We start from the raw sequence: 27458 nt of genomic DNA on the forward strand, positions 1-27458 counted from the left end.
TGTGTGTGTGTGTGTGTGTGTGTGTGTGCGTGCGCGTGCGTGTGCGTGCGTGCGTGTGTGTGTGTGTGTGTGTGTGTGTGTGTGTGTGTGTGTGTGTGTGTGTGTGTGTGTGTGTGCGTGCGTGCGTGTGTGTGTGTGTGTGTGTGTGTGTGTGTGTGTGTGTGTGTGTGTGTGTGTGTGTGTGTGTGTGTGTGTGTGTGTGTGTGTGTGTGTGTGTGTGTGTGTGTGTGTGTGTGTGTGTGTGTGTGTGCACCTCGCAGTCATTGACGGAACATCACGGTTCTCCCAACAAGGCTGCCTCTAGCCGGTGATGCCGAGAATATACAGGGATACCGTCAAATACAAATTCCGTTTGCTAAGAAAAACCAACGCAAAACTGGCTTTTCTGCGCGTTTCACTTCGTGCTTCCGCGTTATACCTGTTATACCTGTCAACCTATTTTTATTGCTTCACTTCGGTTTCTGTTTCAGAAAGCTGCAACCTAATTTTCCAGGTGGTGTGAACAACGGAAATACCTAAACAAATGTAACGTCCAGTAGCAAACACAAACACGCACCACATTCACCCGACTGCAACGGTCTTCGGTATATGTTTGGGCTTTACTCCTTAAAATATTTGTTTTGGAACGTTCAGAGTATACACAAACATTACAGTAGCTATCTAGCCGATCCTTCTAGTTTACTGAACAGAAATTTCTAGCCTTTTTATTTGTTCTCTATGTGGCGTAATGAAACCATAAAAATTACTGTTATTAAGAAGCACTTGTTTAACTGCAAAAAATAAAGTGCGAACAAAAGAAGCAAAGATTGACAATTGGTTTTGCAGCAGGCTTATAATAGCAACATAAATGATTGATGTTGTTACGTCTTATTAGTCTGAGAAACCTTTTTCTTGAACCGTAATCAACAGTCGTCGAATTGGAGGTCAATGACGATATAGTGAAAAACATCTCGCGATAAGATCTGTACCAACATTCACCTACTACCTCAGAAAGGAATCTGCTCTAAACTCTCCTTTTTCACTACCTGCAAGGGCACAGAAAATGACTTCCACCTGCTACCATCTGCTGCTGCTGCGAACGTTCTTGTCCTGGATCATAATATAGGTCTGATTTATTTATATTAATCAATCAAACAAACAGGGCCAGGGCTCTGTCGTTGCCGTTGGCCCAATGGCATTCTTTCGTGCAAAACATAATGTTGTGCAAAGCATAATGTTGCGCTGCATATAGTATCAGTTCCCAAGTAGCACATATTACGTGACCCACCTGGGGCCCGCATGGGCAAGTTGGGCTTGGGTAACCACAGTAACACCCATGAGGGCCCCCTTTAAGGATCAAGCGGGCAAGCCCAAGTTGGGCTTGCCCCTGCTTTTTCTATCTGGGCATCATATAGGCGCGGAAAGGGATAACTGATTACATATTCCCAAATCTGGCCCTCAAGGGTCCCGCTTGGGAAATTTTAGGGCCGATGCAAATAAATTTTGGGCTCTGTGTAGGAAAAGCCTGGGCTAATCTAATTGGGGCTGCCCACTCAAAAGCCGAATAGGTCCCGCATGGGCCGCGGCGGGGCCAAATACGAGTATGCCCGCACATTGCCTACATGGGACCCTTGAGGGGTACTTGAGGGAAGGTCAGACGAAAATGTGGAATTCATGCAGAAAATTCCTGGGCTGCCCCAAATAGGGCTGCCCACCAAAAACCTAGATAATTTCCGCATGGCCGTTAGCGGGGCAGGCAAGTACTCCTTCCCGCTTCTGCCCGCATCGGTCTCTTGCGGGGCAATTTAGGGCACATGCGATGCAAATGTGGGCCTAAAGCAAATAGATGACGGGCTAGTCCGATTGGGGTTGCCCACGCAAAACCCGAATAGGTCCCACATGGTTTGCGGCCGGGCTGAAAAGCGAGCACACCACCGCGCTGCCCACACGGGTATTCCTTGGGGTACTTGCGGGAAAATGCAACATATATTCGTAGTCCATGCGGTAAAAATAAAGTCAGCCCAATTGGGGCGGCCATGAAAGGCCGCAGTGGGCCCCAAATTGGCCGTAGGCGGGCATACCGCTCTGAAACCTCTCCACCATATCTTTAAGGCACCATTTTATTTATGTAAATCATGTTATACCGGCCACTAATTGCCTCTTCTGGAGGTTTCACATAACTGTCCTAAGCATATCTATGCAATGAATAAAGACTATCTATGTTTACTCTATAAACTACGCTAATTATGCAGTATCGACATAAAATATGCAACAGTAACTGTTCCACTTTACGAGTATGTACTGAACGACCTCCAAATGTTTCCTACGGCATTACTATTCTGCACGCAGCCCCGAAATAAATATTCAGACCAATATGTTGGGGTGATGTGGGCCAGCCCACATTATTGTAGTGTTGGGAATAAATTTCTCTCATGTTACTGAGTGTAGCATAGAAGCAAAAAACATAGTGCTTAATGTTTCACACTTGATTATTGGAGCTTGGGCAGCCCTGAAATTGCCCGATTCAACCCATGAGGGCAGCACGTGGGTCAGCCCGAAACGGACTGGCTTTCGCAAATCCCGCGCCTGTATAATTCAGGCATTGGAGGGATTAATCGACTTTAACATTAAAACCTTGATCAATGGGATGTCACTGCCTGCACAAACGTGGGACCCATTAATGCTTCTGGTGTGCTGCCCCCATTCGTCTACCTGGGCTGAATGCGGGCAGCCCCATTTGGGCTGCCCACACTGATACAGTTTGGGGCCGATCGCGGCTAAATTGGGCAGCCCACGCGGGGCCCCTCTGGGTACGTGTTGCAAATCCCGCATGGGGCCCGTATGGGCTGCCCTCATGGGCCCAACGCGGGCCCCCGCTTCATAGCCCACTTTGTGCTACTTGGGTTATTGAAGATCGCCATAGAAATGCAATATTCCTCAATAACACCCTTAAATTTATATGTCAAAGAAAAATGGTGGCATCGAAGCTTCAGTACATAGCCTTATTCATTATATCACAACTTGCTGATACGGAATGCTATGTTTTTTTTATTACCAGTGGTGGCGAAATTCACTGTTAAAAAATAAAAATGGCGTAATGTTAGGAGGAATCAGGAAGTCTTTTACAGGGTCCATCGTGCCACGAGAGCTGCTAGGGGTTTATCTATTTGCAAACACCTAGCTTGGCAAGTATGAACTTTTTTTTTTTATTTATTTCGCACAAGGTTTCTTTTAATCAAGTTCAGTGAACGTACCTGTACATGTTAGTCGTAGGTATCCGACTTCCAGACCAAAAATAAACGAGTTCGATTCTCACATCACCACAATTTGTCTCGCCACAAATTAGTTAATATTAACATTTTGCATTTATAATAGCTTGAGTCTTGCTGCGATATTATCACTGCAATTAATTGCATGTTGTAATAAATATAATTTCACTTTGGCATTTTTTCTTTCGCAAGTCACCCAAATTTTTTGGACATATCGCCGGCGGAGCACAGTCGGCACCTCCGTATAAACCCAAATGTTTTATACAAAATGAAGTTCAGGACGCTATTTGTTTTGGTTTGCCTTTTTACTCCTTCGTTACCACTTACCATTAGGATCGTATTCTTCGTTGCAGTACGTGTACGCAACCTGGCAGCCTGCCAACAAACAAGAGTTAGATTAGGCAAAATTGCGTTTTTAGGGAAAAAGTTTTGAAGATTTATTCATTATTCTGCCCCTGTGATAAACTTTTATGTACAACTTCAGGTAATGGCGACAACGCTGTAGACAATTCATGAGAAGGCCAAAGTGTCACTAGACCGAAGGCCTTACTAGTCTGAACTACGTCCACAATGAACTGTTTTCGGCGGTCATGAAAGAAGCTAGTGCGGTCAGCGGTCATATGTCGAAGGACAGAATACCGGCTGCTCTCGGCCCCGATCATTGAAGCTGATGAAATTCTGAGATTAGGCGAGGAAATCGCTTGTATTCCCTGCAGAAAAGCATAGAAGCAGTTCCGTGTGGCTACAAACATTGCAGATCTCTAGTGTGGTTTATTCTCATTTATGTCCAAAAGTGAATCTGGCGATAAGAGATGCCGTTAGCAGTGGACAACTGAGATTGTCCGGCTGACAATTTACTGTACACTGAGGCCCTGTTTTGCGCTACCATTAAAACAATGACGACAAGGCCGGGATAAAACTCGAGCTTTCCTTCACTGCAGTCGTAACGTCCGAAGAGTAAAAGGTACAATGCACAAATTTCCTTGGTCGTCTGAATGTTTTTGGATGTTAATAGCTGACTACAAGGTACCAAACAGCCCGGAGGAAGCTGCGTGTTTCTTGTTATCTGTACCTTTTTAATCGCAAACGGTACAATTGATTACTGACCAGCTGTTTTGGGAGCCCCGGGCGTAAGCGCGGCCGCACATGACATTGAATTATTTCTAATGAACCTTCCTGCGGCGCCGCAAAGCACCATCTACTGATTAAAACATTTTAGACTTCAGCAACTGTACCGTTTGGCCGTTTTATTTCTACGACGTGGCAGTGGATGTAATAGGTCTCTAGAATAATAGATTTATTCGTAATGTTGGTGTCCGGAACAGGGCACACTAAGCGCGAATCCACCCAAAGCGGATTAAAAGGCTTGTCCTCTACGGTCTCCCTAAACAAGGTTCGATATAAAAAGCAATTTGTGGGGTAACATTTTACCGCCAAAAAAGGAGCAGTCGCGGGTAACGCAGGGGTTCATTTGGGGTTGAATTTCGCGTAAACATTTACGGTGCACTAGCGGTTGGTAAAGGGTGCAGATTCTCAATGCAAAATATACATCCACTAGCGGTTAATATGAGACGTTGTTACCGGGGCCTTTACAATACTATCAGGTTCGACTCAATTTAGCAATTATGGAGCGCACACCGCTGCCACACATCGCGGTTTGTTTCTTCCGAGTAAGGTGATACGTTGTGGATAATAGCGGCGTCATGTATGAGCACGGCGCCGCGTTTTTACCCACACAGGTAAAGAAGGCGTTGTGATGCACTTTACGTTTGGCGCTCGCGCCCTGTTCTTAAAATATAGCAGGAACTGCACTATGTCATAAAACATTGAAATTGCAAAAGGACTTAGCAGCTGTGACATATCAACTTGAAATATTCTGCCTAAATCTTTAAGAAGCAGTGTAGTAAGGAACACAGTGAAAATGTCAAAAGAAAACTCTCTCAGATCGTTGAATTTATATAATTTAGGATGCCGGCTTTGTTACATCGTGATGCCATAATACAGCCCACGTCGCTGCCACGCGGAGCCCATCGCCGTATGTAGTACAAGAAAACAAGACCACATTTGTCAGTACTTTTTGTAATTACAAATTTGAATCGGACCTAACAGCTGTGACAATGTCTGGCGTCAAAACCTCGCACACTAACCTCTGACCCCAAAAATGACAATATAGAAACGGTAGAAAAAGGAAAAGGGTTCGGATTGCCCTCAAGCCCGCTTCGACTCGAACAAGGCATCAATTTCCATATTTATACCCCGTCCAGGGTGACCTGTCTGTAACTCCCAGAATAGCGAGGCAGATATTCCCCACTTGTGAGTTTCCCGGCACTGAAGCCGAAGAATTCGGCGCCTGACAGTAGTGGGTCTCTCGCCAAACTGCATGTAATCTTGTATTGCTTGTACTGTGGATCCTCATCATTGCTTCCTCTTGGAATATAATACAACGGCCAACCTTTATCTTTCATGTATTACCGCTTTTTTAGAACTTCTTTTATGCCCTCAGCCAATAAACATTATATAAAAAGACTCGAAGCACACGTCAACATGAAGAGGTGTGACAAAGATTATAGGCAGCACGCTTCGGCATTTCCAACTTTCTTACTCATTTCGTACTGAAAATATGACGGTTCCTTAGCTCCATACGCTAATGCACGAGCGGAATGAGGTAACCATGCATGAGTTTATTTTCTTCCTATAAGGGGTAACAGGTTAAAGCGCGTTCCACAACGTCGGCCCCAGAGCTGTGGTCTTGCATTTCTTCAAAAATAACCATGACTAGGGCCAAAATAAATTAATTAACATGAAAAAGGAAAACGCGTGAAGGAGAGGGCCTTAAACGTGCAATCTTGATTGACAGAAAAGCAAGGCACTTATGATTTTCAATCACGAAAGTGGCGTCTAATTCATGAAACAAAGTTGCCAAAGAAAACAGTCAAGTTCAAACTATGGCGAATGAGCAGGTAATTGAATTGCTAACCAGACGTGCATGATTCGTTTTTCTTGAATCCCACAAGAAGACGCTTCAGAAACGTCCGGCAGGACAGAAAGCATTTTTTGTAACGAGCACAGGAGGAAAACGCATTCCTCATCATTCCTGGAACTGCCAGGCAAGACAGTCGGGAATCAATGCAGGTGCTGCAAGTATGCCCGCAAACAAAAATGAGTATTATTGCTGGCAGCGCTTCACAGAATTAAGATGTCGAAAAGCTACCTCCACTACCAAAAGCAAACATCAGGGCAGACATATGAGAAGACTAGCACAGAGCGTGAGTTCTGTGGTCGGCGGAATGTGACGCAGGTGCACCATGCACTAACAATGCTTCATTCACACGCAGGTGTATAGGCATGAATATTATATACGCAAAGTGCTCTTGAAATAGTATTTCTGGGCTAATATGTTGCTTGATTCTCCTGCACATGAGCGGTCTTCACTGCTGGCTTGACGCTATTGAGCCCGGAGGCACAAAAACACAACAATATTTTCGACCCTGACAGACACAAGGCAGAAGCCCTAACAATGACCTTTTTCGCCCAGACAGAGAGTACGTACGAGGGAAGAGCATTGCAGCAGCTGGTAGTTTTCCAAGGCAGACGTAACTGCAGACAGGCCAACAGGGATGATTATCGGCGACGACGCCCTGCCTAGGTACTAAGAGCTGTCGCTTGTCTTCGAAGTTCCGTCTCCGATCCGAACAGGACATCGCAAATCGAAGACTGAATTTAAAAGCATTTTCTGTTTCTGAATGCAAGGCTTCGTTTTCTATCAGCGTATAGCGCACTTCTGCTGGAGATAGAGATATTTAAGCCTACGCAACTTGGCGCTGGTCCCCGTCTGGCTGTGTTTGTAGCTGGCGCCCCCAAACCATGGGCTGGTGCATCCGATGACAACGTTGAAGGTATAGGGGATATTCTGCTAAACGTTTACAAGAAAGTGGGAGAGCTTTCATATTCGTGAAAAATATATCATGAGTAGGTCCTCTATGATGCATTTTTGAGGAGGTAGCAAAGCTGAGCAGCTTTTCGGCCAAATGTGGAAGAAACCTAGCCAAATGATTCACCATTCCCAAAATCTGCGGAGTCCTACGATATCTTTGAAGAAGGAAGAGATATCACTCCTAAACGTTTCTATGGCCGGGGTGGATACTCTAACGGCTGATGACACAACCCAGGAACGTGACCTCCTTACCTTGGAAACGCATTTTGATTGGATCAAGGCATCCTAAGGATGCAAGTCGCTTCAGCGTTGCGGCATGTTTACGGTCATGCTCCACTTGTTCCCGGGCAGAAGCGAAATATCGTTTATGAGACTAACTATTATACATGCCTTTTTGAAAATATTCAGCGCCAATTGGCGCTGTGCGTACATGCGCGTACATTTCATACATTTACCTCGATGGCGCAGCAAGCGCTTTCCCGTAAGAACGCGGGAATGAGTCCGCAATCATTATATAGCTTCTGACAGACCTTATTAATATTTACTTTGCATTCACTGCATTTATTGCATTATAGGCATCTAAAAGTGTTATGTAGTAAATGCATACCTGCAAACTGTAGACGCTAAGCAGTTGATGAAATGTACGTTATTGAGGCTTGCTATTACTACGCTGCGGATAAGCGAGCTTCCGAACAGTTTTTAATAGCGAAGTGTTGTATTAAACCTTCAGAGCCGAAAGTTTAAGAACGTCATAGATTTGAAGAAGCATTTACTAACAATGTAAACGCTTCCTGAAAATGATGTCATACCACATGTACGTGCAGGGGTCTTTGCACAATGTATTTGTCTACACGAGCTCTATTTATCTATATAATTAAAAGGAAAACATCTGAATCTAATAGCTTTCTGCCAAACGGGTAGGCTTAAGCGCTTAGCAAATTCGCCTTGAGACAAGTGCTGCTCATGTGCAACAAGAGCTTCGACGTACCATGTATATTGGAACAACATATCATCTGGGTTAGTCTAGAATGCACCCACTGCGCGCTTGTGGTCCTGCCGCTTTACTTTGGCTTTGTGTAAAAGGGTTTTCTCAGTAGAGGAGTGTTTGAAGCTGAACAAAATCGCACCAAGGATTGTATATTGCCGTGCATCAGTAACCTCCGGACGGCTGCTCTACGGCCGCCTTTACTAAGGAGTGCAACACGCTAAAGATCCTCCCGACTTTGTCTCTTTGTGGCTAGTGTTAATTGTTACCAACCAGGTCAGATCCGCCTCACTCCCATAATAAAATCGAGTGTTCCTGGCTCATGCGGCTACGCGAGGCTTGCGGTGTTGCGTGTTGCGAATTTTACATGTCATGTCTTCGACCTCAACATAGTGGCTCGTTCAGTCCCGACCCACTCTCGTTCCTCTTCACTCCTTTCGAATCCCAGGAGTCGCTATATTAAATTTCTAATCCCAGATTTGGTCCTTCCAGACGCAGCTGCGAGCAGTGGCCATTACCCCTGAGATTCCTTCCGTATTCTAGACAACGCCTTATCATTTGACCCTTCAGCAGCACCGTAAGCCCCAGTTTCGTGGTGTTGTTGCGGAGTCGTCGGCGACTGGCTTGACCAGATTAAACATATGGATGATTTCAGCTATTAGTGCAGCGCTAAGAAGGTTCGCAACATTTACGTTGCGCTAGAAGGCTCTGGCAAGGCATGGTACGAGAAAAGGAAGACCATTTTTTGAAACCGGTATAACTTCCAACAGCAAGTGTGAGACCCGATTACTTGCACAGACCGTCGTGGACGAGCATGCGACCAAATGGAACACCGAATTCAAAAGTCCGAACGGGAGCGCTGCCATGTTCGCATAGGTTGTGACCATGTCTTCATCGGCAAGTTGCTCCCGGTGGAAGCCGAAAAGTACCTCCACCTGAGTCAAGGGGCTAAGGAATGCCTCTTCTCCGGTTGGGAGCTCAATCCCCCTCTCAGTCTGTGCCATGGCTTCATCGCTAAAACCATTTTCGCTGCGCGACATCTGCCCCTACGTAACAGACGCAACGCGTATGCGTACAATCCGCCCTTCAGCGGTGTGACAGCTTTCTGCTCCTAAAATCAGCTTTCATCTGAGTGAGCTGATCCGGCAGGTAGTTCGAACCGGCTCTAGGAGATCCCTCTCGACTGGCTTACTGTGGCGACTGATCGCCGTTGTCACTGAATCTGTACGCTGGAAGACACAAAAAAATCTTTTGAACCTCCTCAGTTCCTTCACACCACGCTCCGTCAATCAGATTGTGAGCTCGCTGTTTCAACAGAAAATCGTATGCAGCTCAACTTGCAGTCTTCATCTGCTGCGAAATCGGTCTCTGGTGGTTTGTACTATTGCCAGCTCAACTGTTTTTTGTCACTTTTGCTGTCGTACCACGATGCGGCTAGGGCACACACCAGGTCACCTTTGTGTTTAATCTCTGTCCCCCATTGCAGTCAATACATGATGGAAGAACATCGACATTGGGCAATATCTCAACATAGCGGTTAGTCTCCTTCACTTGCCCCTAGTTTTAAACCTCATCTTAATCTAAATCGTTTCTTATGCAGACGCATGCTGGAATCTGCAAACACGGTGCCATCATCGTTGTATCTCATCGGTATGTGACATTTTCAATGCCTCAAATATCTTCAGCAAGTATGAAATGATCATGCATAACTTTGTACATCATTTATGCGAACTTGGTTACGCCTTCAAGCTCATGCGCTTTCATTACCGTCAGACGCGACGACCACTCCAATGCTGCCGGGAAAGGCGAGCAGAACATTAAGCTTGTACTACAGCTTTGCTTCTAAGTTTCACGTTTCTCTTTCCGACTAGCCCCATAACAGCGTACTTCTCACAAACTAAGCGAATGCACAAAAACTGATAACTAAGGGCGTCATGGTAGCAGCCGTGAATTAAGCAACCCAAAAAGAACTGCTGCTTTGCATTTTAAAACGAAAGATGAGCCAGTAGGAATTCGCCCTTGTGAACTTCGCTCCGCCACCACCCTAGAAGCATAAATATTCTGTCTGTTAGGGAATGATGAGCATTTTTCGAGAGAATCCAGCAGTAAGAAATATTTCCTTCAGCAAGTATTCGTAGTAACAGACGACAGTATCTGATCACTGATCAGTCCAACAAAATGAATAAGCCGGTGTGATCACGTGAGCATAAGTGATATCCAGAAAATAGACGAAATGTTGAATGACGATATCTTGCTGCGATCGTTTAATCCCTTGGCTTTTGCTAGACTTCTCGATAAGATGATGGTATTTTATGATATTCTGTTGAAGGCAGTATACTTAACCAAGTCATACAGACCGCTATCCTTTTCTGCAAGTTGATGACTGAGTAAGCAGCGCCAACCGTGCCGCTTTCTTTCATCACATTTAATCTGCCCTTATTAGCAGATCAAAGCTGGTGAATGCGGTCTCACAAAACAGCGTTCACCACGCCGCATTTACATTATGAATCCAAATTCGTAATTTTCGGATTTTCTCCAACCCGGCGATTTGCAATGCATGATAGACTCAGATTTTTCTAGCAAGTAAAGGGAAACCAATTTAGTCTACCTGGGCGACCTTGTTATACTTTCGCCAACGTTCGAAAGGCACTTCAAGCTCCTTCTCATCTTAAATCAGGCTGTAATTTGTCGTTAAAAGCTGCAAATATCACTGGCCGCGTCACCGGCCATCCAGGCTTTTGGCCCTACCCGCGCTACCGCAGTCGTTAAACTGCCTTACTCCGAAAGACGAGAGAACGGTCAGGCGTTTATAGCGCAATAGCTCTATTACGCTATGTTTCAGCAAGGTGGCCAGGCGGAACAATTTGACATTGAAGCCGACAGTTTAGTTTAATGTTAAGTAGGCTTTTAATAGTGGGCTGACCAATTATTCTAATGACGTTGATTTCTGACGTTTTACATGCAACTTAAGAATACCTGTTACAAGGCCAAGCACGCCTCTCGCCCTGCATCGAAGTTTTGAAGAGTTCAACCTACAATAATATTCGACCACCGATTGATCGAAAAATTTCAGGAATCACTGCCGCGTTCGGCACGTCTCAGGACAGTTGATGTTAGCCTCACCTGCACAGGAAACCAGCAACAGGCATTCAATGGATTGCGGACCAACTTGCAAACAGCCCTATTTGCCTACTTCAAGGCTCGTGTGGAGAATAGTTAACACGATATAAGCAACGAGGGCACAGAACTGTGGTAGTCCAGCGGCGGGGCGTCGACAAGTGAGTCAATTCTCTCACCAGTTGAACTGTCATGTCGAATCTAATAATTTATCTACTCATAAAAGAATACTGGGCTTTTGTTTTCAGCAGTGATGAAAATTCAATAGTATTTGTATGCTCAGAAGTTTCGGGTTGTCAGCGAAAACATTTTTCCTGCTGTTTCACAAACTTAGTAAATTTCTATTAGCGTTTTGCACACTAAAAACAGCGTTAAAAGGAATTTTATTAGACAGTGTACAGGTGCATTTTTCGCCTTCCATGGAGTCTTGAGTAAGGACGAAGAGCTTAACATTCCTCTTATAAAATTCATCGACTCGGGTCCTGCTTCGCCTCAGCAATATTAGAACGATGAGCTCGCACCTCTCCGACTTCCTTGAAGTGCGTACAATTCATGGGCCTTGTACCTTCGCTTTCTGGAGTCCTCATTTTTTATGCAGCTAAGGTGGTATACATTTCTAACTGCACTTGAAATACAATATCTCTGGATCATGACAGGGTCTCCGGAAAGGCGCTTTACTGGTGTATGATTATAACGCCACCGTCAGTCATCTAGGCTACTCCTCAAATCTGGTAGCAGTAAAAACAGATATTATTTGCCAAAATTTGCTGGTGCAATGAGAAAGTATTCGTGAATGCACCACGTTTAGCGGCAACGGAAAACACCGCATCTGTGACTGGCCGGTTTCCAGCAACTTTTACCATTGACAAGACACCCATTTGAACATGTTGGTGCGGATCTTCTGCGTACTGTTCCAACGTCGTTTAGGGGCCAAATATGGATAATCTTCGCTGCATATAAACTATCGCGCTGCGCTAAAAAAAAATCACAAATATATCTGGCACTTAAGGACGCTGATGAGCGCTAAGGTGAGAGTTTTGGGGGCTAATTATACTGAAGTGTTTATTTGAATATCACAAACCCCCGCCTTTACGCTCAACAGAGGCGTGGGATCCCCTTTACGGCTACCTGTCGTGCTTATGTGAGGTTTGAGAGCACGTTTAAAATTCGGCGGTCAACCAGTGAAGTACGTGTTTCAGTGTGTGGGTGAGGGATACGTCCAAGAAAGTAATTTTTTTAAAAACAATGGGAATACTTAGAGCTAGTAGTCCAAATTACACTGCAGAATGATATAGCAAAAAAATAGAAAAAGCTTAACACTGCCACGGCACGATAGTGATAAAAGACGACCCGGTAAATGACAAAAGAGAAAATCCGACAACGAACAAAACACTGCGATAAAAGAACACTCTAAAGTCAACCAAGCACATCTTCCAGATATAATAAATTGCGCCAAGAGTGGCGCAGAAAAACACAGCGCAAAATACTAAGCGAGATCAATATTTAAACAGAGGCGAAAGCAATATTAAATTAACCAGCAGTGAGTGTTAAAAGAAATTTTCAATGCTTTCTTGTTCGATGAGGCGTTGTTGTCGCGAATTTGATCTTTAGCGGCGACAGTACAGGATTCAGAGAAACAATGAGTTGATCGCGGGCTCGGTGAAAACCAATGACACTTTCCCAGACCGACCGGCCACTGGAGAGGTCCGGAAAACAATCTTCCCAGAAAGCACTGCCCGTTGGCGTGCTGCGGTCGGTCATATTATACTTTTGGCTGGTTGCGCTGCAGCCCATAGTCAAGGACGCGAGCTTGCCGGTCGCTGCCCTGGAGATTAATGTCGAAGCATGCTCTGAGGAGGGGGGACATCGCGTAAGTTCCGCTTTATATGTGAGGCAAGAGATCCCGCAACTTCCACTCTATATGTAAGGTAGCTTGTGACACTGCCTCTTCCTTTGAAGAATATTGTCTCGGAATATTCTAGATTTCCGCAAGCGCCAATTCTTGGTGAACGACGTTATTGCATCCCACAGAAGGATGCAGTGGATTGGGTCCGTTCGATGCACTAATGACAGGCACCATATATGCATTGATCAGAACCGTGAAACCACAGCAACACTCAAGTTTGGCAGTCATGCTCTGAGCACATGTCACAAGTCACTGATCATCGATAACAATCAAGCAAGCAGAAATATACAGGCACAACATGTACGATTTCATTACACTAATCAACACAATGCAAGTAGGCAGCAGTGCAAGCTGAACAACTAATCCAGTCGGATCATGTAATCTGCTCCCACGTTCTCATTGCCTTTAATATACTCGACACGGAAGTTGTATACCTGAAGCTTAATACTCCAGCGATGAACGCGGCTGTTCGTAAATTTCCTCCTTTTATAAACTTCAAAGGCTGCTGGTTCTTTCGAACGAGAAACATTCTCCTGTAAAGGAAGACTTTAAATTTTTCGATTCCCCATTACGAGTGCTAGAGCTTCTTTCTAAACTGTTGAATAGGCTACCTCTATAGGGAGCAACTTGTGGCTCACATAGGTAAATGGGTGCAGTATTTCGTCAATCTCCACTATCCGCAGTTTAGACACTCGTTCTGCCTCCTCTTTCCGCCCTGCACGTTCCTCACTGCGTTCCTCTTTGCGACGAGCCCACTCCAGGTATACACATTTGAGTAGCACTTAACCCTCAGAGCCAAAATTTCGGCCATACAAAACAAGTTGTTCTACTTTTGATTCGGCCATCTTAAGTGGGAAGCGTTATGTAGGGCTAGGACACAACCCTAAATAACGTTTGTACCTACTCCTCTGTCTATCACCGATACTTGATTGACACGTCCTGTCCGCGGACGCCAATTATGTGGCAAACCCCCGCCTTTACGGTTAACAGAGGTGCGGGATTCCCTTTACAGGTACCCGTCGTTTCTATATGAGGTTTGAGAACATAAACGTTAGGGAGAACCCGTGAAGTGCATGTGTCGGTGTGTGTTTGAGGAATAAGTCCAAAAAAGGCACTTTTTTTACAAACAATGGGAATATTTATAGCTAGTGGCCCAAATTACACTTCATGATAATAGAACACGAAAGATGAAAACGCAAAACCTTTATGGCACGATGGTGATAAAATACGACTCGGTAAATTACAAGAAGGAAATCCCGACCATGAACAAAACACTGCGATAAAAGAAGATTATAAAGTTAACAAATCAAGTGTTTCAGATATAATAAATAGGGCCAATAATGACACAGAAAAACACTGTGCAAAATACTAAGCCAGATCAATGTTTATTCAAAGACGAAAACAACATCAAAATAACCGACAGCATGTGACAGAAAGAAATTATCAGGGCTTTCTTGTTTCGATTAGACGTCATAGTCGAAGAGTTGATCTGTAGCGGCGGCCGTATAAGACGAGGAGAAACGATGAGGTGATCGCGGACTCGTTAAAAAACAATGCATTTTTCCAGAGCGAGCGGCCGCGAGAGAGGCCTGGAAGACTCTGCCGCGGGCGTGCTGCGGCCTGCCTTTTTATACTCTCGGCTGGTTGAGCTGCGGCCTATCGTCAAGGACGCGCACTGGCCGGTCGCTGCCCTGAAGATTCATGTCGAAGCATGCTCGGAGGAGCGGGAAGATCCCGTAAGCTCCTCTCTATAAGTGAGGCAGCTTGTGACATTGACTCACTCCCTGGATAAATATAAAGATGGTAGGAACGCTAGAGGATAATATATAAGATGCAATTGTCACTTTACCGGCGTGACTTAGGTGGTTCGCGCGTTCGGCTGGTGTTCTAAGGGGTGGGAACTCGATTCCCAGTTTAGGACAACGTTTTCTTAGCGCTTAATTGAAGGTTATTGGATTTACTGTAGTGGCTGAGGGCTAATAGATGGGATTGTGTACTGTTACGGTTATGGAGAAAATTTTTGTTAATCTTGTTATCAGGACTATGTTCGACTGGATTTGAGTCGGCCGCGTCAGATGCACGCACCGATAAGCTGCCAAACGATGTCGCCTTAATAACCTCCTGGTCAGCAAGCAGCCTAGGCACTTAAATTCTCCGGCCAGTATATCGTCCTGAGTTACGGCATCCTGACACTTACAATAAAGTGCCAAGGCACCGCTTTCACTGTCAAGCTGCTGAAATCCATCATGCACTTGAATGGTACTACCTATCAAAAATACATCGGCTACAATCCAGGCAAGAATAGCCTGATCTAAACTGTCAGCTAAACTGCCACTGGCATGATGCCTCTATACGTCGCTGTTGAACATCCGTCTTAAAAGAAGCTACCGTTGTATGTAACACGCGCATAGAGCATGGCACAACCAGAAACCCTTTCTCTCTATTTTATCGCTGCGATGTATCATCATACAATATGGCTGCGGGGACATGTAGCCCCGTAATAGCTAAGATATCGAAGTCGCTACAGAGTAATTTATTCAGCTTGCAGAAGCCCGAAATCTGACAACACTGCCCAAACAAAATCAGCGAGGTCGTGGCACCCGGCGTTACAACCGCCGCCAGAGACAAGTCACGTTTGAACTCAATTGCAGATTGGGCGTATGGACTCCGATTCCACGTCAAGTACTTTATCCGAAATGTATAAGGCAGTACGTCTGTCCCTACAAAGTTCTCCGGCAGCTATGCGACGTCACATACAAACTTTCTGTGGATAGTGCTTTCATTACTACTTGCAGTCGCAGGTACCTGAGGTAGTCCATTTGCCTCGGAACCACGGCATTTTTTACTGCTTATATATATATATATATATATATATATATATATATATATATATATATATATATATATATATATATATATATATATATATATATATATATATATATTTTTTTTTTTTAAAGCGGTTTGGCGACATATTGGGGGAGAATATGCCGGGTCTGCGAGAGCAGCCCCTGTGAGGCTGCTCTTTATGAGCCTCGTGTGCCGAAGAGTGAAAGCAACTAAATATCCGCTCCGGTGGGGTCTCGGCTCTCTTCGCTTGTTTGTCGGTGCTGTCCAGGTCAGCCTCCGAAAATGCCGAGTGTTTCCAGCTAACAAGGGCACAGAAACACTTTTTACGTCTTACAGTTCGTTTCAACCTTAAAGAAACCATGATAAAGTTCAGTGTAGTAAAAGAGCCCAACTCATTGGTCCCAAACTGGACTTGCCAGAAAACCTTAAATTTTTGTATTCAACATGTTCTCAAATCGGCAACAACTTCAGCTCATTTTTGTTGCTAATTTCATATAAAGGTACGTTAAAAATCTTTGAGGATAACTTATGCCCTATATTTAAGGATATCAGGCAGCATACTGAAGGGGTTCCATCTGCAGCTTTGTTTGCGAATCCTCTTCAGCGCAGAAATTCATTTATGCGCTTAAGAGAATATGATAGAACCCTGTTGCCACTCTTTCACTTTCTTCCTTTCTTTCTATCTCTAGGTGTACAGGAGCCCACATGGCGTCGTCTGGTTAACTTCCTACTTTCTGTTGTTTTGTTTCCCTTTCTTTGTCTCTTTAGCCCACATAAACATTGAAACTCGCATAATCGCAATTTTCTTGCTTTCTTCGCATACACACCAACATGGAGAGTAGATGGAGTAATTTTACGGGTATGACACCCCGGGGAACTATTCAAAGTCCTTGCTCTTAAGTTTACAGTTGTCAGTATGCACGGAAGTCTCCGGTCCTCATTACACCCATGAGAGATAAAATTACAATTTTTCTTTACTTTCTGCAATAGCGGGCAAATATATTTGAATAAATGCTTTGAGTGCAACACACTTCCAGAAAAGGTAGTATTCGACAATGGCGATTGCTCAAAGTAATACTCTTCCACTCGCGCCTTATTTGAGTCATCCACGGCGACGCCATCGACTCTTTTACTTTTTGCAGTCTTTTTTACATGTGGCTATCTAACATGAGTTGCAGAATCCTGAATGGCACGCATATGGCATGGGCCAAATGCAACATCCCTGAAGGTGAAATTGAGGCACGTATAAAAAAGCCTAATTATCATGCCTATGCAACTTATCGGCGACCTTAGCTAACAGAACGTGGAAAAGAACTGCAGCAAGAAATTGCTTGAGTCGGCAGATACCGAGACACTCACCTTTACTTCAAATAAAAGAAAATAATGGAAACATTTCTGGATACGGTTTTCTGTTAGCTCATCATTTTACACAGCAAAAGATAAGTCATCAGTGGAGTGAACGCATGCTACTTATATGTATACATACTCGATATTGAAAGTCACGGCATTTCCCTCACTATGAAACATTCATTGCTGTGTCCTAAACAGTCTAGTGTGCATGGTGCATTGAAAGGTATTCTCTCTGCTAAGTGCGGATAACTGTGGCTATCGCTTCTTCGAATGTCATGCGTAAAGCGAATTCTATCACTTATACTATCAGCTCGTATTCTGCGTACATGATAAGCATATCTATGCAATAACACTGCTACACCACGATGCTGTCGATAAATTGTCCCCAAGTCATAACAAAGTGCTACGACATTTGCTTAAACTCGCTTGCGAATACTAGAGCCCGACCAATTTGATATTATCTGTTCAGAAGTTGATCCAGACCTTAAACGCTAGAGTGACGTAATCAGTTCTGTGTTTCACGATCACAGTGTTACATCTTCGCAAAGTGCGGACGACGGTAGGTACTTACCAAACAGAACCATTAGTACCAACCAATTACGCATGCTTCTTGTGTGCATGTTCTCGTTTTGGAAAACCACTACCGACAATGTTCCTCGTAATGTATGGCCTTAAATATATCTTCCACAAGGTGAAAGTGAAAAAAAAAATATTTTCTTGCATTGTTCAGCTCTTGAGCCTCAAACTTCAGCCATGGAAATGTATGAATAAAGATCAAACCTGCAAGTTTTTTATTTATGCTTTTTTACACCAGTATTACACAGACGTCCAAGTCCGACATCAAAGGATAACAATGTCACTACTATTTTATTTCTTAAACATGAGCGGGGAAGAGAAAAAAACGATCGTAGCAGAGAAAAGTAGGGCAAAAGTTTTTTTTTTCAACACTCTTCGATATAGCTACATAATGATTACCATAGTGTGTAGCTAGCGGCAGTATCACATAAATTATTGCTTTCGGGGAAGCAAAGTTGGAACTTACGATTGATCATAAATTGTGTGTATATACAAGGACACAATCGCGGTAGCGAAAGAATCGCGAAGGAGCATATGCATTTGTGGGGAATAGTCACAGACTGTAACTGTCGTGTCGGCCCTTAAGCATTGCAACTACACCGACACAGTGGGGAAGGAGCGGAATATTCTGCCCACGACATCCTATTGTGAAGCCCTAACTTCGATTCTCTCAAGCTTGAATGGCATGCGATGCACACCATTGTCTTCGGCAGCCGGACCGTTACGGAACGCTGTACTTCGCGCTTCTGAACAATTCTAAACTAATACTCGTTGGTTTAGACTGGGCATAATTATTACGTGGAGGACGATGTATACTCTTTACTATAAAACAAGAGCAAGCTCACAGCGAGTTCCTGTTACGGAATTCCCGTCCCTTATTATTCTGACTATCAAATGCGGTACGCCGTGCCCTAAGCTTTAGCTACTAAGCCAGCCCTCTGGTGAGCAGACTGTTTTCCTAGGAGGTGCTGGATTGCGTATAGAAGATTGCCATTGCCATAATATGTGAACATTCTTGTGGTAAACGTCGACTTGTGGTCTTTGACATTTAGTGTAGTGGCCATTGTAGCAGATTCGGTAATTTTACGTGGAATTAACAACCGGGGACATGAGTCAGTTTGCAGTCGCCCAAAGGATGATTTGTATCTGATTGAATGCTGTAGAACTGTGCATGCGGCCCGATGACCTGGTAGCGTAATTTGAGTGCTTGATACACTTGATAGCCGAGTGAGTCATCCTGGTTGGCGGTTACAAAAGGATTCCGTCAGTGCCCAGACAAAATATCTCAGGCATACACTTAGCTCGTTGATTTCCAGGGAACACTGTCTCGCCGGATCTTCATGTGAATACGAGGGGTCGAAGTAGCTCCGGTGCGCCTTTGAGAGCACAGAGACAGCCTTCATTACCCTCTATAAAATAGATAAAGTAGAAATAGCACTCACTAAACTGAATAATTTGTGTTTGATGTTCACTTCGACTGCTCAGGCAAAGCCGTTGCAGACAACAGTGCAATACCAAGAGAGACCTGTACAGTTGGATACAAGTTTACCTCTGTGAAGCACAACGTATCTTATAATGCATATTCTCATCTGATAGTACCAATATCCTGGAGAACAGACGAGCATATTTAGGCATCAACGTAAATAGCTCTTGTGACAGCTGGAAGAGCCTGCAATGAACTGAACAGCTAAATGACACCGAGCGTAACAAGCGTCGGGGCTATCGTTGAAAAATAGAAACCTCGAAATCATTCTTTCTTCGCAATCATTTTAAAAGTTTTGAAACCTATTCGTGTTGCTACGAATAAGCAAACTACAGCATCTACATCAACTTGTACGAACTTCACATGGTTAAAACTATTCTAGATAAATAGGGTTCCATGCTCCGTCTGCGAGGTAGTTATATTTTATCATGCTTTCCGAACCAAAAGTCAAATAAAAGTCATCACAGCAATTTGTTCCTCTTACGTTCTTGAAAGGCAAATAGATTGTACCTCATCAAAGCCATTACAAGCTAATCGTTTCAAGCATTTTTGGAATTTAAGTTTCAAACATTTTTGGTATTTAAGGGCACTTCCAGGGTTCTATCAAGTCTGCTCATTTTTCCAAATCAGCTGGCTCCTTCGAGCATTAAAATAACTTGCTCGTGTGAGCAAAAAACCTCAAATAAAAAATCAAATTAAGGCCTTATTACTCATTAGCGACGAGCGGAGCAATACCTTTTCTAGAAAGAAGGAATATAACGCTGCTTCTGGGGCTCAAAGCAGTTAAAGAGAAATTTGCCCTCCTACAGGAATTGAACCCAGTGCTCCCATTTTTTAGGGTATTAACACATCCAGCACCACTACACAAAATGACTTTCAGATGATAGGCGAACGTTGAGATAAAAAATAACCCGAAAACCCCAGAGGATCAATCCAATTATTTAGGAGAACCCTCAAGAAATGACAGGCATAATATAGTTCGGGACCAAATATTCATTAGTGTCCCAACACTCGCCTTCATACTGCCAAAGCAGAAAGGCAGTTTCCACTGTACCCGTAGTGCTAGGCTCACGTGCACAAAATTAATTTCTAAATAATAGATTCTCTTCCTGAAGGGACTCCCGGAAGTACATATTTCACAAAATATTTCGAAGTGTTTCGACAAGCACACACATATCGTTCACCATCATCCAGAATTGCAGAGTTCTGCTTCTGAGCAATATTCTTCTTGATGAAACACTAGCGTCATTGAATATACTCTTTCTATGAGTTTGGATACCAATCACTCGTACGTATTCCTACTCGTTGCTTACCCGGTGGTTCACGAATGCTAATCGATCATGTCCTATTCAACTTCATTCCATTAGAAAACTGCGGTAATCTAGAGGCAAATATAGCAGATCATTATCCCGTTTTCGTTCGTTCCGAGCACTATTCTGTTACACACGACCATTCATTCCTGAAGACACCTGTCAACAAAAAGATTTTATTATGCGCGCAAGCATTGTAGATTGGACCAATTTGAGCTTAATAACTGATTCTAGTCTTTCTGTCAATACAGGTGCGATAAAACGTGTTCAGACAAGGCCACTGAAATTAACTAATACCAGAAATAATCAGCTCCTCATATCCAGGGGTTACATGTGGCTTAAAAAATTCAATGAGGAAAAATGTTCTTTACAGAAAAACAAAGCAATGTAATCTCAGTATACGACTTAAAACACGATACACTTATTACTGCAATACTGTGAACAAATTAAAGAGAAGCTAAAAGAAAGTACCATGATTCCAAACTTAATGAAGCTGGCAACAATATGAAGCAAGACTGAAAATATGTCAGTCTATTTTTGAACACCTCGAAAAAATATACAAATAACTCGCGCACAATTACTCAGCAGTTCCATTTGCGATCAACCTTTGGACAAAGGAAAGGTGCTCAACTATCACTTCGCCAAGAGTGCATCAAATTGCGCTGCCATCCTTCACTAGTCATATACGCAAAGCTCCATATTGTTTTTCTCTTTCCAGCAACCTCTAAAGATGTTCTAAAGATCATTCTTGAATTAAAAAATAATAGTGCAGGTCTTGATTGTATTCTTCGAATCCACATGAAACAGGTGGCTCATCTCATTATTGAGCGGTTTTTTCAAATCATCAACTTAATTTTTTAAACTATAGTTTTTCTCGTCTCCTTGAAGATATCTAAGGTTAAACCTGTTTTTAAGAAAGGGGATAGAACTTTCGTTTCCAACCATCGTCCGATATTCATACTACCGTTCTTTAGTAAGACAATTCAGTAGTGTTTTGAATCCCACCTCTGAATATTTTTCAATACTTAACCAACTATCCCCACGTCAATTTGGATCTTTCGGCGGAAGTGGAATGTCTAATGCTGAAATTTAACATCTATCCCGGCCTACTATGGCACATCATACAGAGACGAATACTTTGAGAGAAAGGTTTAACCACACCTTTGGTGACATGCTCTCCATGTACGTCGCGCCTGGCCATTCCGGCTGAGACCAGCTCCAACCATTGTTTATGTATTTACAACATCGCCATGCAGACCACTTCTTGCTTCTCACCGCTTTTTCTGCTTTGAGGGCACAAACCTTCCTCTCTGCTGGACACGATCCTCCCTTATGGGCCTGAGGCGTCCGAATGCACTACTGTCTCTGAAGCTTCCAAGCAAGCTGAGGAATGCCGTCGACTCGCTCGGTTTTTGATGTCTTGACAGCAGGGACGCCAAAAATCTCTCTTCGACTCTCCTGACATCTTCCAACCAAGCACCTTCACCAAGTTGTAACAGGGTTTCAGCAGCGAAGAGGACCCGAGAGCACCTCGCAAAACTGACTGTGTTAACCTTCGTGCTAACAACTCGCTCTCACTATGTGCCTGCTGCCAGAACTCATCTTCTTCTTTACACTGCACTAATAAATATATAAATAAATAATTAGATCTCCACGACTATTGCCTCGCCTTCCAGGCGGTTAGTCCTAGAGCGCGCGCGTCAGTTGTGCAATCGATTCGGAGAGAGAACAGGACCACACGACATAACTCATTCTTCAGAATACTTGTCTGTATAAAATTCAAAGTTAGCAAAACGATCGCGCAGATTGCCTTCTTCCTAACGTTTTGCTGGAATGCCTACTCCGTAGTACCCTTCATACACTTGTAAGACGTCAAACATACGCAGCCTACTGATCTTGATCATCCGAATTCTAGGCGAAAAAACACAATACAGAGCCTACAAATACCAGTGTTATTTTTATTTATATTGAACTTGTTAGACACAACAGCACATACATGCGCACATTTCGTCCCCTTCTAGGTTGATTTGTATTCTTCAAAGTAGAGTTATAAGCGTAGTATATCTTTAGGTCATCGCATGTTGGGCCACCTGCTAGTGCAAAATAACTTAGCTTCGTAAACGCCACTGAAGCAAAGCTGAAATATCAAATATCCCCGATTTATGTGCATTTAGAACGCTAGATATCATAATATTGGGACAAAATGTCGTCCACGGCAGCTATCGCCGTTTGCTCACAATGAAAGTAGCAAGCCAATAAGCTGTCAACGTGACGAAGAAAGATTTATACACCTCTTCAATTAGGAAGTTGCCGTTTTTCGGATCAAATGGTTTGCTGCAACCAAAATAAACAACGTCAACATGAGAGACTGCAGGAGCTATACAACTTAAAACAAGATCACTTTCTACCGAAAGATATTTTTTAAAAGCAAAGCACGTGGTTTAGAAAACAGAACTTAGTTGTGAATGAATTCTTATCTCGATCGTAACTGCAAACGAGGAGAGCAGGAATATAGCAGGAATTTGAAAACCAGTTCGTGCTCCGGCCCTGTTATTCCAATGACGTTTTTCGGACCGGCTTGTAAGGTTCGCGAGTAAAACGAAGACGTGGTTGCTTCGCCGCAGAGTCACGTCCCAGGACGTGGCAACAACCATTAAAGATGAAAGGCGATTTGCCGTCCGCTCAGCAATATATTTAGAGGGTAGACGGCGGATAGTGTCAAAACATCTAGTAGAACTACGTTCTTCAATACTCATTACGAGCCATTTCCTACCTTACTGGGTGTGCCAGAGGTTTTCTCTCTGCATACAAACAAGGTCACGAAAAAAATATCTCAAAAGTTTATAAGGATGTCCCCAAAATCGCCAGTTACCGAAAAACCACGCAAAGAAATCTTATGTTGGTCAAGAACCTTTTCCAATGTGACTGCCTTTTCTAGTCGCGGCCGGCCGTCTGCGAAGCCTCACATTTTTACCCTAATAAAGCGATATTTATTCCGCCTGCTACGTGCTAAAAAACAATTCTCAAAAAGAATTCATTAGATTTTATGAAGAAATATCGACGCAGGATATCTACAATCAATGTCACATCTCATTTTGCTTCCTTCCGCGGCGTTATCTTACTGTCTCTGTAAGCGAATGTCATCGACCTATAAAGATCGCGTAAATCACTTTATTCCGCACTCTGACCAAGTGCAGCTGCATCTATGAAGCCATGAGGCTCGTGTAGCTGAGGCACTCAAGTCAGTATAGGCACTAGGTGTGATGTCGCGATAAGACATCTTTCGCTCGAATTCACAGGCGCCACGAAGTTTGGCACCGCTTTTAAATTCACAGTTTACCAGATTAGGTGCTTCCTTACCCAAAGCAGTGCAGGCTTCTAATCTCGATTTAACCATAGAAAGTCACTGTTTAAAGTTTTTGCCGGCTAGCGAGCCCGTAGAAAAGAGATCTGCCTTGGCCACCACGTTTAGAGCAATAAGCCATCTTGGTTGGCGGATTCTTCACGTGCTAAACAACTCGCCTTCAATGGTCTGTTTCGTATGTAGCCGTATTATTCGAGTTCTTATAAGATGAACTCAAGTGGGAATGACCGGTATTAATTTTCTCTCGATGGCTGTACTTTGATACCTGTCCAGCACGCGGAAAGAGGGACGACGCTACACGTCATCTCTGAATGTAATTCGTTACCTTCCTGCCCTCTAATTTTCTTGCCCTTAACGGCGTCATCGCTTTGCCTAGACATGGCTGGGCAGATTGGGACTGCTCTTTCGGATTGGTCTGGAAGCTAATGCGAATTCGCTGGCTTCGTCTGTAAGATATTACCGCATACCTCAATAAAACGACACAGAATGCGCGAGTGAACTGATCATGTGACTGTGCCTAAACAGAGGAAATCAATTGCAAAGCATCGAAAGGTGCGCCGAGAGAGCCCTATGCTTCACTAAGTGCTATTTGTGCTGTTACTCCAGTAATTAAACAATGCGTGCTACAGAATCCTTTCTCCGAATGCGCTGATGGAATGTGTGTTGATATGCCTGTGTGCGGGTGCATGAATGGAAGGGGCACACCAGCTACCATTTCACTCTTATGGTTCCATATACTCAATTTTTAGAGAAGATAATACAATTACGTGATACGTTTTTGCCTGCTAATATTTAGGCTCTCAAGCACACGTAAGTTACTATGCTTATAAAACAACTCAAGTTTTTTTCAGTGCAGTGCCAGGCAAACTCGGCATTTAATCGTTTGCTTGGAGTGCTTATACCAGAGGTTTTAAGTTGCCGCTAGGATGGAATCATTTTTGAGCTTCATTAGCAACGATGACAAGTAGCTTTTAACACCTCATGATATCAAGGTTTCTTGTGTAGCAGGCTATTAATTACAAGAAACTCATGATGATATTTTTATAATCAAATGCGCCCGGGGAAGCCACATACGAGAACGCTTCAGGGAGCTGACTAGGCTTTAAAGCAGTATTTTAGTTTGCGTTGTAATGAAATACCTTGTCCAGAAGGAAAAAAAACATTCACCCTGTCTCCTTTTAAACCGTATGCAAAAGGTGATACAGGGTGCTGTTTAGCAAGTAAAATATTGTTTTATTGGCAGCAGGACATGTGTAAAACATATCATAAAAAACGCCACCACAAACAAAATGCGCTGTCAGACACTCATGCTGATTTATCTTCTCTGTTTGTTGTAATTTTCTCAGCAGCTCCGTATTTACACAAAGTCAGTGAATTGAATTTTTCTCTAAGTTCAGAGTATTGCCTCTTACGCGTATCATAAGTTAGCGCCTCTTATTGTGCTGCCTGCTTCATGAGGAGCTTTGAACCAATATTTTCAATAAATGCTCATGTAGAGTGTCTGCTGTGTTTTTCTAAATCATCTGCGCTTTTCACGTAATTAAATTGCTAATCGGCAAGTAAGCATTGTTATCATAATTTGCTTATCCTGCTCACGTACTGGAAAAGAATGGAGATTTTAACGAGTTGGTAAGATTTGATCGCGAAAGAGCAGCGTGAAGAAATAAGGATTCGAAAGGAAGTAACGCAGGCGCTCTCTTCAAGATCGCTTTCTTGTACCCAACTCGGTGTGCGTGGTTGAGAATCTAAGAAAAGGAAATCGTGTCAAATGTTTAGCAATTAGTCTTGATGCAAAGGATCTATTTTATTTTATCCCACATGGAAGGCCTCCTGAAAAGCCTAGAATGTGTATTTTAGAGAATAGACCCACATGAAGGCCTCATGAACAGCCTGCGTATGTGTATTTCCGAGAATAATGACTACCTTGCGTTTAGAAAGAGTTGCGCAGTTCCAACTGAGTCTTTTTGAACTAACATCATTTTAATACAAAAACATGTTTCTAAGTATACAAATATACTATATGTTCAATTATCTGGTATCTGCATTAATTAGAAGGTTGCCGTTGTGCTAATAAATATTTTCTAAAGCAGAGTAGACGGAATTGTTACCAAGAACTTACATGGTTATGAGAAAGCCTTTTAGAATTTGTTTATCTTCTACCAAGGGTGTGCTAGAATAAGGCCTGTGAATATTAAATTTGTTTCAGCAGCAAGGTCTCGTTATTTGGTTTACAATGAAACAATTTACTGAACCAAAAACGCTGCGGCATATAAACGTTAATTTGAAGTTATCAACGCACCGTGTGTTTTGGCGATATCTGTGCAGGGAGTGTTAGATCACTATCTGATTACAAGTCCAACCATTCAAAGCTTCTCAAAGATAGCAGTCGACAACACCCAGCTTCGCAGCGAGCCCTGCCGCTGCACCTAAAGAGATGAAGACCTCGCCAAGGAAGCAAGACTTCGTGAAACTGCCCAAGAGAGGATTTCAAATTATTTTTGACTGATGAACCACAATTTAAGGGTGAAGGACTTGAAACCCAAAGACTACAATCAAGGCGTGGTAAACGCGTGTAACATAACATACACTGGCGACATGCTCGTCGCGGTCAATGACACTTCCAACATAATGATAGTTCGTACACCGGACGGCGCTAAGGCAGAGATGCTACAGCGGACAAGAGGCAAGACCTACGAGTTTAATGCATATTACACGACATCAGAGGGCACAATACGAGTAGTGGTACACGGCATCCACGCCGAAACCTCACAAGAAACTTTTATGGCCAACATCCAAGTAACCACAGAAGGTGTCAGGGTGGACTACGTAAGGATGCTAGGCAAGTCCGAGACAGCAATGATCTCCTTTGAAGGCCCCTACCTGCCAACTAGGCATGTGTGCTTCAGATGTCACAACCAGGGCAATTGAACGGACGTTTTCCCGGAACCACAATTCCTAGCTCAATGCCCATTGTGTAAACGCACGAACATCGAAGGACACATATACGGCCCTTCCAAGTGTGAGTGGTGCGGTGGTGGTGGTGGTGAAAACTTTTATTGTTCGGAAGAGGCGACACCGGAGCTCCGGCGCCACTCGCAGGCGTCCAGGGAGCCCGATGTCACCCCAAGAGGCAGGGGCTAGTAGACAAAGCGGTTCGCCGCTTCGGTTGCCAGACGGACAATGTTGGCCTGTGTCGCCGGGTCTTCGCTATGAAGCGCGGTCTCCCATGCTTCTGCATCCTTGAATAAATTGTAGCCCGGGGAGTGGCTGCACTCCCAGAGGATATGTTTTAAAGTTCCTATATCGCTACAGAATATGCAGAATTGGTCCTCCGG

General features: G+C 43.6%; 1 protein-coding gene across 2 annotated transcripts in view; it reads right to left on the minus strand.

Moving 5' to 3' along the window:
• Positions 1 to 18032, minus strand: part of LOC146195835 (evasin P1180-like) — a 36640-nt gene extending 18608 nt beyond the window's left edge. For both annotated transcript variants that reach the window (XM_084596289.1, XM_084596290.1), the window contains exons 1-2: positions 17962 to 18032; positions 3576 to 3623 (exon numbers count right to left, since the gene is read on the minus strand). In XM_084596289.1, the coding sequence (XP_084452415.1) occupies positions 3576 to 3623; positions 17962 to 18010 (97 nt within the window). In that variant the 5' untranslated portion in view covers positions 18011 to 18032. The remainder of the gene's footprint in view (positions 1 to 3575; positions 3624 to 17961) is intronic.
• Positions 18033 to 27458: the final 9426 nt, after the last annotated feature.

Source organism: Amblyomma maculatum, chromosome 3 (assembly GCF_055883805.1).
Source record: "Amblyomma maculatum isolate TAMU_Amacu chromosome 3, ASM5588380v1, whole genome shotgun sequence".
Classification (NCBI taxonomy): Eukaryota; Metazoa; Arthropoda; class Arachnida; order Ixodida; family Ixodidae; genus Amblyomma; species Amblyomma maculatum.